This window comes from Euwallacea fornicatus, chromosome 24, assembly GCF_040115645.1.
Source record: "Euwallacea fornicatus isolate EFF26 chromosome 24, ASM4011564v1, whole genome shotgun sequence".
NCBI lineage: Eukaryota > Metazoa > Arthropoda > Insecta > Coleoptera > Curculionidae > Euwallacea > Euwallacea fornicatus.
In genome coordinates this window covers 874,378-886,107 of record NC_089564.1, presented here as the reverse complement: position 1 = coordinate 886,107, position 11,730 = coordinate 874,378, and the positions used below count along the sequence as shown (strand labels likewise).

The window sequence follows — 11,730 nt, the reverse complement described above, 5'->3', positions numbered from 1 at the left end:
TTTTGACAGTTTTGACACATCTGTCATTATCAATTGTCACTCCTCTTTCTATTTCAATGCTATTTTTATTCATAAATTTTGTATCATTTTACTACTACTCATATCTACTCGCTACTATCGACTGTCGTACCAAAAACATGAAATTACGGGTTTCTTCATTGAGAGTCTTGAAAACTGAATTTTAAAATTAGGACGTATATATTAATAAATAAAGTACATTAAATGAGACGAGTAACTGGTCAGGCCAGTAGTGCAGTGTATTTTGTGAAGTAGTCCTAAGGAAAAGAAGCCCAGAGGGATGCCCAACCCACTCTAAGGTATGTCTGACGTAATTTGTTTTGATAGTCTTATTTTGAAAATAGAATTTCATTAATTATTTCGATTTCCGAGAATTCCTTGTCTAGTTTAATCTCTAAAATAACTGTGCCAGGGGACTTATTTAAGGAACAATAAGCCCATTAAAGGAGTACTGTGAGTTCATTGACTTGCTGTGGCTAAAGAAGTAAAGAATTTTTCATTTGTGCTAATTTTCTTTAAATGTAAAGAATCTACTATGACTGGCATCTTATTGCATCTTATATTGTTCCCCTTGATCAGTTAGCTTATGATTAGCCAACTTACTTGAAATCTGACCAATTGTTTAAATCTTGTTTGCAACGAGCAGTACGTTTCATAGCATCAAGTGCAGTCTGTACAGCTCAATGTTCAACTTATATCAATCACATGGATAATAGAACAGCACAGAACATTTTAGTCTCTTTAAGAAATCAGTAACACAAGTAATTCAGCTCTAATACAGATCTTCAAGTAGGGCAATCTTTTTTTGAGTCATGTTATTTATTAAATACACTGAAAACAGCCTTTTCGTACATTCATGCACATAGAATTTGAGAATATTCTTAGAGAAGGTGATTTAATGTCAAACAGGTATGATATAAAATTTGGATTTTAGTAATGATGCCCCAAAGGGTACTCTGTATATGACTCCCTGTATATTATTAATCTGTTAGGTAAGCTTCTTTATGCTGATATAAAAAATTAGTGATTTGTGACGTCATCTATAATTCGTTTACTCAAAGCAATTATTTGTGGTCTACTGTTCAAGCAGAATAATACATCTTAATTTCAATATGGAAACAGTGTGAAATCTACAATATGCTTAGTTGTATATATATAATTTTTGCCTAGTTATAATCAAGTATGTAATTATTATCCTCCCAATGCCCTCAGTATCACTATAATACTCATAAAGTGCTAAATCTTGCCAAGTCTTATGACTTGTTTGCATATATGAGTATATAGGTAGTAGCTTTTAGTAGCTTGTAGCTTCATGTTTGCTGAGTAGGCGAATATTAGATAATACGTAATTACCTTTCAAATAAAACAATCAATCGTAATTTCAAAAAAGCAGAAAACAATTTTTTTAAACAGATTTATCAGGCAATATTTACATAATTACTAGTCTCTTATCTGCACTTGACAAAATAACCATATGCTGTTCTCTTATCATGGCTTTACTTTTCCTCAATTTCAATCATTAAGCAAGTTGAGACTTGTTGGTCATATAAGTCGACGCAATGAAGACATCATTATTTAATCATAGAACTTAAGCCTATTTGTGTCTTTACTGTTCCAATGATAGCTTATTCACAATCATGAGTGTCTTATAATAACATTTTCCTTTTTGTTGATTTACATTAAAAGCGTTTGATCCAAAAAACTAATATTATGGGTACGTGTTTTTTTAGATTGTTTTCCTACTTATAGTGTATAAAGGGGCAATGCGCATATATTTGAACACACCGCATTATTTTTCACAGTTCTAGCAACACCTGTTTTGCAAGATTATACAGGATTCGGCTAGGACGTATAGTATTTTTGTGCTGTGTGATGGATATTTTTTTCTTTCGAAATTGTTGACTTTCTCATTGAGACATGCCATTTTAACATTACATAGCACTGACAACAATTGGTTATAATGTTATCTTGATCTATAGTATATTGTGTATTTCTTTACAATACCTTCATTGAAACTCCTTTAATACATTTTTTTTAAAGAGGATAGAAAATTCGCTAGTGGTCTACAAGAATGTTTGGTGAAGCATGGTCATCACTTTACAGATACCCTTTTTCCTAACTAACTTTTTTTTTATTTTTATACTCTTATTTTTGGTTTATGCACTAATGTGTTTTTTTACAGTTGGTTATTTATTTTATGTTTTCGTTGCTTGCTATGTATTCCCACGGTCTAATGCACAAACTAGATAGAATAAAATAATTTTGTCTGGCAGTTTTTTCAAACGCACCATACTTCTCTACCCAACCCTGTAGAATTGCCAAAAATCAGCAAAACATTTATCCAATTTCATCTATATCCGGTTTCTTTGCCGATTTATTAAAAATTTGCCTGGTTGTTTATCTAAAATTCTAGAAGAAAGGTTCGGATTCATATCCAGTGCAAAGTGAAATATTGTATATTTTCTTTTACCCGGCATTCGAGCTTTAAAGTAAATTGAGATTATTTAAAATTGTTGAACGTCAGAAGCCTATTAACCATATTATGCGTAGTAAATGACGGTATTTATATTTTAAAACGAGGGTTTCATAAATATTTATTTTAAAAGAAATGGGGTTATAGAGAAATACAAATCAAAAAACGTATAAGCAATTGTGACTATTAGTGTAAGTATTGATTTTATTCGTGGGTGAGTTCTGGCTGGATATTTTTATACGTACATTATTTCAATTTAAAAACTTCGGAAATGAGCACGATTAGAAGTTCAGTTAATGTCAGGTTTTATTAGGAATGTGATGAATTTCGAATCTAATCATCCAGCCGAACGGTCAGAAATCAAATTCAAATTTTGCTCATATGCTGATTATGAGAATCTATACGGTTGCAATTCACAAATTGTTCTCTACATGTACAAAGTTTAAATTTTTCAGTAGTGAAGTTTGCTTTTACCGCCCAGAATCGTTTTATCGGGTCTCATTGAGAGTCTAGTTTGCGAAGCTTGAAAAGGAAGTTCAGTTTAGGAAGTTTCAGCTTTTTGCAAAATTATGTAGGAATGCATGATTTCCTCATGAGAACTGCATATATTTCATGTGTTTTCCTATTTGAATTTTCAGATATGTAACAAATTACAGAAAAATTGAGAGATTTTTCTACTTCTATTAGGTAATTGAACATATAATATTTATTTTCCACAATTTATCACGTACCCGGATATCCAAGAGCATATGCACTTGCGGGAGTATCATGCGCCTTCCAAATACTTTTGCAAATAACTAAAAAACCGTGACTGATGCGGAAACACTGCAAGAGGCGAAAACTTGCTAATCAGAAACCTTTAAATAAAAGAGAGAATTAAGATGCAGTGGCGGCCGAAGAAATAGTTCGGGATCAGTAAAACGAACCTTGACCACCACAAAGGTGCCGCTCCGCACTAGTTGTCTACAGTTTCCGAATTACAATTGTCTCGATTTAAAACGGCGGTGTACCCACCAAATTTATAACTTGAACCCCGGACACCCTGTATTTCGGCAGCGAAGCCTTTTTCGAATGTAGTTTATGTAGACAAGACTGGTTTTAGGTGTAGAAGACGAAACGCACACGAACACTGCTGCAAAAACCCGGACGCCATTTGCATACCGCCTCAATGACGTGTTTTTATCCTAATCCATTTCGTTGTTTTTTCCGAGTAGAGCATAGAGGAAATTACCTAACAAGTTACTATTTATGAAAGCGATTTGACGTTTTTAAACTCACATTAACCCGTAGAATGGCGCAGAAATGTGACCCTAAAACTCTGAAACAAAGCTCAAAATTTAATATGATGAAAAGGAGACTGAGTGTTCGTATTAATATAAGCCATTCCCCTAGCATAACATTCAAAGAGTTGCCACGCTCATTTGAGTATGAGCGTGAGCGTCGCTTAGTATGAAAACGAGATTTCCCGGTCTGCCGCAGGAAGGTTTCCAAAGATTTCCACGTAATACATTTGTAATATAGGTTTTTCATTAAAGGGGCGATTACCTGTTGCGTTTTACGTCTTTACCGCTACTGAATTATGTGGACTATAAAGAAAACGTGGGATTTTTTCCAGTTATAGTGTGCACTTTAATTAAATGTTTATTGAACGACCAATTGATCTACACTACCTGAGCCACACGACCCAAGTCATGTTCGTAATTAGTGACTTAGTGTATTAGGCTATTTTGGTTACGGCTTATTTGAAAGAAAAAAAACTTTATATGCATGTTACGTAGCGTTCCAGAATCTATAAACCCGTAGATATGTACAAGTTTATGACCTGTAGCAGGAAAACATGATGGAACGATAAATAACTGCCTTGGAACTGAACTACAAGAACACGATGTCGCAGGCACTGTAGGCTACACTGTCGCGAAAGCAGTCGGAGTGGAATAAAGGTATGAGAAATGGTTCCTAGAGAAAACATCTACTTAAAAGTGCCCGCATAATTGTAAAATACCCATTTTTGAGTATTATAGGCCCCCTGTGTACAATTCCCCATTACATTTCTTGTAATTTTTTACAGCAGGAAGGGGAATTTTTACGCATAAGAAATGACGCGCTTATTCAGATTCTGGTTTCATCTATTTTTATTACTTCGTCATTCCTGCTTTATTGGCTGTTTAGCTATATCTCCAGCAGTCATATTTACATGTACAATAGCATTGGAAAATGGCAATGGCAAATATTAAACCGACGTGAAAAATAAATGTTTATCGTAAAATTCAAATACATAGATAACTATGTAAGTTGCATGCCACGTAAATAACGACATTCTTAATAATTAATTTGCATATTTATTTTCAGTTTTTTGCGGTGAAGCTTGAAATTACTAACTAGTTTTTGGCCTGCGAATGAAATCGACGTTTTTATGTGCTAATCGGATTTTGTTTGTTTTTTAATGCAAGTACGTGTAAAAGATCGTGTCGAGTTGGATGGATCCATTTCAGTCGGGAAGATTTTGTGGCTCGAAGGATCGTACCTCCGAACTTTTTTGCCTACAATCTTAGTCCATCGAAATGTGGCACAAACGTACGTGCAAATCGTTCTTCTCCTCCATTTTTGACATGCCGAAAATACTTGATAGAACTGCATTGTATCTGTGTAAATTACGAAGTTCCACTGCGTGAATATTCATGTAACAGATCGAATGCCGTAAGTCGTTCCTTCAACAATCCCGTGTTGTTTCCCTGATTCAACACTGGGGAGAGTTTTGGAGATTTTGGTACGTACCTGTAGCAAAACTTGATATCTTCGTAAATCCTCAATCGTATCACTACATCATCTGCATGTAGCGTAGGGACGTTTCGTGTCGTATGGTGTTCGACCTAATTTTGACTAGAGGGCGCTAAAGAGCGGCTGACGTAGTCGTCGCACTTGAACCCTTTAGATTGTTTCTTTGGGATTCTGTTACGTCATTCGTCCACGTCGAAGCTTAGTTGAACGATTGTTCGAAATGACCACCGTTTGCAGGTTTGCAATGTTCTAGGAGGTCAAAGATGTATTAGTTCCTTTGGTACCATTTTGCTCCGGTTCGTGGAGATCTCGGTACTGCTTTATTCTCGTTCTGATTACCACAAGCAAATTATTGTCACCCACTTTTTCAGATTTTCACCCCGTCCCGCCTTGTCTCCAGACAGTGTTCACGCCTTCCTTCCCCCAAAACGGAGCTCAAAATATGTTTACTCTTATTGAGTTTTTCTCTCCGTTTTATGTACTCTAATTACTGTGTGCTTTAAAACGGTCATGTGTAAATATTAATTAATGCTAACATGAACACACGCTTTCATTTTTATTCGCTAAATTAATGTTCTTGGAAAGAATTGGCAGGTCGAACAACAAGAACATTATCTGTTTTATGAGTTGTTATGTATGTAATGCCTTGCTGCGTTCAGAGACAAATTTAATTTTTGAAAATTTTGAAATGGTCTAGATGTATATTTCGCTAATATTATTACAAACTAAACTGTAGATAAATATTGAATTCGACCAATTAGTAGATAAGTAAATGAACTATTAAGTGTTTATCTTCGGCTTTGCAAGTAAAGATTGAGAAGTTTGACGCTATGCAGGTTGTTTTTTTTTTTTTTTTTTCAATTTTATTAATTTTCAGTAGCTCGTTAACCTTTGTCACCAGTTTTCGTTTAATTTAATCAACACTTAATTCGGACGTTTTTTTTTTTTTTTTAATTCCGACGATTATTAATTATCGTCTAACGGCACAGCCATCGTCAAGAAACCCCAACCGTCATTAACTTCCATCACCTAAGCTGACTCTATTACATAAGTTTTTCTCAATACAAACCTGTTTCTGTTATCGGAGTATCCGTTCACAATAAACGACTAGCATAAGCAAACAAGATAAATATTGCGATAAACCTTATTGCAATAGTAAAACCTAATTGATTCCTGTGGTACTAAACCCATTCGGTTCATTCATAAGCAGTTTAGATATAGACCCATTCATAATTATCCTGTTATATCTCTCAAATAGCGTCAGTCTTTATTGAGAGTTCTAAAACGAAAGGTCGGCAGTTAATTAAGCCATTATGTTTTTGCATGTATACAGGTTTTTGTTGAAGATGTTTTAGTCATTATTCGATTCTGGGAAATGTTTGTTGTTTTCGTTTTCGCGTTTAACGAAGTATGAATTTTTAATAGGGGTCTAATTCTGATTATTCTTATTTTAAATACCGACTTTACAGGTCATAATGTAATAGCCGCATGGTTCTATTGTACATCTGGGTCAGAGACACCACCGCAAATGGAGCCGGATCACCAAGACAAGTGTTCCTGTAGTAGAACTGAACTCTCACAAGAGAGCGAATACAGTTATTCAGAGTCTGCCCAAACTAAAGAGAAACGCAGCAAAATCAGCTTCCTAAATCTGCGCAAAGGCAGGTCTTTGCAGTTCAACGCCAAAAGGAGCAAAAAGGCGTCACAATCCAGTCAGGGTTCCAATTCTAATAGTACGGCGTTGCAAATTTACAAATGGAGTTTATTAAGTGAACTCTTTCAGGTGTTTGTTTCAACTTAGTAAAGAAATCGGCCAAATGGAGTATTAAATTCAATTGTACCGGCAAGAAGGAATCCGAGATGGTGTCTTCCGGATCGGACGGTCGGTCATGTTGCAGGTGCACTTGTTTTAAAGGTGTGGATGAGGACAATGGTTCTTCGCTATCTTTAACTAGTAGAGAGGAAACTAGCACCGCGCAGTCAAGCAATATTGCGGAAGAAATCCTGCCTTCTGTGGTTGAGGGTAAGTTCCCAATCACTTCCTAATCATTCGCATTACCGGTTACATACTTAAGTGTTTTTAATTTGAAGCTATCAACAAGTATGTACCGCGCTCCTGCTAATATTTAACCTTGGAGTTATTTGCAAAATGCGGGTTCATATTTAACAATATTTGCGTTTATGCAAATTTATTAAATACATGTGAATGTAATTGACCAGACATATTTAACCCTTTCTTTTACATAATTATATTTTTCATTGCTTGCAGAAGCGACAAGCGCGAATCCGACCAACAACGACAACACAATTCAACCCGTCCCACAAAATTCCGCGGCCAATCCCGAAATACCGCATGTTCAGGTGGAACAAGCAGAAGGTGTTAGAGGAATTTATGGCACCGCCTTGAGTGGAAATGGAACGCCATCCGGAGTTCTTATCACCGCACCTTTCGCCGATACTCCTTGGTGAGTAATAATACGGATTCTTAGTATAAAATTTGAACTTTCATGTCCGTTCTGTCTCGAGCTAAATTGTTTCATATAGGATTTACTTAATTCTAGAATAGCTGAAATGAACTACATTATTGTAACTCCTAGCATTGTTTGGCCTTAATATTTTTAGAGTGTATGATTAATTGTATTAAGTAGGATGCGAATGATTCACGAAGACTGTGACGAAGCCGCCCGGTTAGCAAGAGCTCGAGAGATAGAGCAAGGCGTGGATCCTCCCGCTAATTTCCGTTCGGTGAGAAGGTGGCAGTTGTTGTGTTCGGACTCCGACCTGGAAAACGGACAATCTCATGCCCCGCCGAGGAGGTATCCATTCAAACTTACGGAACGTTCATTTTCGGAAGTTCACGTCAATTCCTTATAGGTTACAGTTGGTTTGTCCCCCCGATTTAAACGTCGAATCGCTACGAGCTTTATTTCAAAATCACGTCCAACTCAGGTCCTGTCCCTTGGACTCAATCACGGGCTGCCATACTCAGGTTGACTTTATTCACTGCCTTGTGCCTGATCTATTAAATATCACAAATTGTAGTTTTTATTGGGGTGAGTAGTAATTGCCGTAATTTAGTATCTTCGTGGGTATAGCGTATTTGTAAAACGGTGAGTATTATAAAAAGTCGATTTATTAGAATTCTCAAGCGTGCTTTCCAATAATACTGTAAATACGTAACAGCAATAGCGTTAATGTGTTCTGAATAATAATATAAATGAATTGTTAATTGATTTCTTTTATTTGGTTAGAAAATAATTTCTCGAATACAAGTAATTCTTGGAATGGTGAAAGTATTGATAATATTATGTTTTTAGTTTTAACTGAGAATAGTGTGCTGTTCCACAAATACTAGGAAACTCCCGGCTGCGCTTTCCTAGGAAACTGTCCCAAGCTATGGTATAATATAGTGTTAATAATACTTTTCGACATTAATAACGGTCTTGCTGGTCACTTCTGCATTAACTGTTCTAGCAGAATTTGCTATAACTGAGATTTTAAGAGTTTTGAAGCGGCTGTCATACTTAAAACAAATGCAAATAAAAGTGATTTGAGGTACAACTTGAAAAATTAAGTTCATGCGTCGTTTTCCTTCATTTTCTGCCTATATCATACCAAGTTTCGACTTCCAGTGTTACCGGGTGCAGTATAAATTGCCAAACTTTCATTTTTCTTCACCGTAATTGACATAAACTATTTATGCATCGTTTTCATTGCAGGTAAAATGGACCGCTACGAAGCCGAACGCCTACTCGAAGGAAAACCGGAAGGCACGTTTCTTCTGAGGGATTCCGCTCAGGAAGAATTTCTTTTTAGCGTCTCCTTCCGTAAATACGGCCGTTCATTACATGCTCGGATTGAGCAATGGAACCACCGGTTCAGCTTTGACTCCCACGATCCCGGGGTATATACCTCGGACACCGTGTGTGGGCTGATCGAACATTACAAAGATCCGAGCAGTTGTATGTTTTTCGAGCCGATGCTTACGTGGCCGTTGCACAGGAATTTCACATTTTCCTTACAACATCTCTCGCGAGCGGTTATCGTCAATCGGCTGACGTACGACAATATAAATCACTTGCAGTTGCCCAAAACTCTAAAAGCATATTTAAAAGAGTACCATTACAGGCAAAAGGTGCGAGTGGAGAGGTTCGATGATGATGTTCAGTGGTTGGAAGTACGGAACGTGCCCCCTTGACCTGGCAATGTCTCGTATTGCCTGCATTTCGGCTTTAGTTAAAAGATCTTAACGGTGTTTTTCCCTACGTCCTTCATATTTTTTAGGTTTTTTATTTTGTTGTATTATATCATTAGTATTCAATTTATTTAAGGTGCTCAGTTTGGGATTGAAGGCGGCTCGCGTTTAGGTCAGAGAGCTATGCACGTTCATTACAATTGCTTAGGTTTTTCTTCATTTCTCTGTGTTGGTGGGTTTCGTAGGAGTCGGGTTTTTCAGGTGTCTTTCTTTTTTGGTAAATATATACGTGTCTAACAGTCTTTGTTCAAGCCTGGTTAAGATCCAAATTACAAGGAATGCATTTTTGATTTGCGGAAAGTCCTAGAAATTGATGTAAATTATACTCTACGAGTTTGAGAAGTGCACATGATCACGTATCAAAAAGAATCAAAAAAAGAAGTCTGGAATCAAAATAAAATGACGCTATTCACCCCGGGGGTGTGGGAGGTAAATTAGAAGGTTTGCACTTGTCATGAAGTATCAAAAATATTCATACACTACTTTTGCTAATTCTTAACGTGGAATGTGTTGAAAATTTTGTTTAATGGGCACATATGTATATGAGAGCTCACAAAGAACTATTGTGGTATTGGTTGCCAAACATAGATCAATAGATCAAATAAAATTTATATTATCCGACTAATATTTCCATTTCATCAAATTCACATTCTTGGAAAAAAATCTGATTCTCGGAAGTAGTAGAAACTGAAATTCGCCCGTATTTAAGCAAATAGCAGTATTGCAATTTCCAGTCCCAGAGAGCTCATGCATAAACGTATTCATGAAAATAATATTTGAAGAAAAATCTCGACAAAAGAAAATAACCTTGATGCACACATTTGGGAAATAGTAGCGCTTTATTTCACCGCTTGCGTTGCGCTGTAGTGGTGACTTAATGCGGTAAAGCATAGTACTCAAGGAATTTTGAATGTTTAGGTTTACAGAATAAAATTAACAACGCTTATCAAACAAAGAAAACAATTAAAGAATTTAAGTTTCAATTGCTTCAGCAGTCAACCGTAGCAAATTCCCCGCATTTTTTCAATATTTCTATTAATTGCCCTGTATTCAGGATTCAGAAGTAACGGTTTAGTTCTTTTACTGAAATTTATTTAAGTTATTTTATATTAATTCTAATTGACGTCCCTACCCATCAAGAACACATCAAAGCAAAACGTTTGAGTATCTTGAATAAACCTATAATTTTCCTTCAATTGACAACGCAACCATGTGCAAAATATGCAGCACTGCTGAGTTAATTTCCAGTACTATAATGAAATTTTTATTTAACTAAACTACGGCGGGTAGTGTAATCAATCGGATATTTGCTCTCAATAAATGAAATCTGACCCTAGTACGCTGTTACAAATGAGTTTAGTGAATTTGAATTAATTGGTTATATTAATTCACCAATATTGATAACATATCATTTAATTGGGTTCCTTTGTTCTCTACCAACCGATCGCCCCGATATTGTAGAAGTTTTAGAGCTTTAACTATTAACCAATTGAAATACTTTTTGTGGCTTAGGAGTATCTGAGTGCCAATCGAGTTGGATAGATGGAATTCTAGGTTGCATTTTACCACTTGTACAGTTAGCTAGGCAATTATTATCGAATCAGTATGAATCTATAATACTCTAGATGGTTTTCGGCAACATTTGAATGGCTTTTTTAATTCGCGTTAATTTAAATTTGTAAATAATTTTCTTGTATATTTTTATATAGTCGTAGAGTAAATAAAGATGTGCAGACTGAGAATAACGCATTTTTATTTAAGTTATAAATAAAGACAGGGAATTCAAGGTTCTGGAGTTAAGATTATCGAGTTTTTTCTGTATATTGCATGCGGAAAAGATTATTTGCCGGTAAAATTAACGTTGACAGAGTTTCTCCAACTGATCGCCTGAAAATGACTGTGTCATCTGTTTATTGTATATGTTCTATACATTTTGAGGCTTGTTCATTTTTTTCCTTTTATTTTGTTTGGGAATAACGCTCTGAAGCTATTCCCAAACAAAATGAAAGAAAAAAAAATCGATTCATTAAACAGAGTACTTTTTAATAATGAAACTCTAATCCCTGTATATTAATCTAGAGAAAAAAACAATAATCCGTTTTGGATTAATGCACTTATTGCACTTGGTTTTCTTTTAAACGTTTCAAATATTGCAGTGTATAAATCCTTTACATAATCACGTGCGCTCAAATTATTCGAAATTCTT

At 35.6% G+C, this 11,730-nt stretch overlaps 1 protein-coding gene across 5 annotated transcripts; it reads left to right on the top strand.

The window, feature by feature from the left end:
- The first annotated feature begins 60 nt into the window (after positions 1-60).
- On the top strand, positions 61-11,269 carry Socs36E (Suppressor of cytokine signaling at 36E). Of its 5 annotated transcripts, XM_066296308.1 has the most exons (8): positions 61-317; positions 4,320-4,431; positions 6,739-7,002; positions 7,053-7,292; positions 7,539-7,734; positions 7,915-8,085; positions 8,144-8,322; positions 8,989-11,269. In XM_066296308.1, exons 3-8 carry the CDS (start codon positions 6,798-6,800, stop codon positions 9,465-9,467), a joined length of 1,470 nt encoding a protein of 489 aa, XP_066152405.1. In that variant the 5' UTR covers positions 61-317; positions 4,320-4,431; positions 6,739-6,797; the 3' UTR covers positions 9,468-11,269. The 5 variants fall into 5 exon arrangements, with proteins under 5 accessions (XP_066152405.1, XP_066152404.1, XP_066152410.1 ...); XM_066296307.1 differs by lacking the exon at positions 4,320-4,431 and having other exon boundaries at positions 62-317; XM_066296313.1 differs by lacking the exon at positions 4,320-4,431 and having other exon boundaries at positions 63-317; positions 7,918-8,085.
- Positions 11,270-11,730: the final 461 nt, after the last annotated feature.

What these genes read in the sequence shown, in the direction of transcription:
- Socs36E (XM_066296308.1), top strand. Translation starts at nt 6,798, where the DNA reads ATGGAGCCGGATCACCAAGACAAGTGTTCCTGTAGTAGAACTGAACTC. An exon ending in TCAGGGTTCCAATTCTAATA is followed by an intron (nt 7,003 to 7,052) that starts GTACGGCGTTGC and finishes GAACTCTTTCAG; the next exon opens with GTGTTTGTTTCAACTTAGTA. An exon ending in AAATTGTAGTTTTTATTGGG is followed by an intron (nt 8,323 to 8,988) that starts GTGAGTAGTAAT and finishes TTTTCATTGCAG; the next exon opens with GTAAAATGGACCGCTACGAA.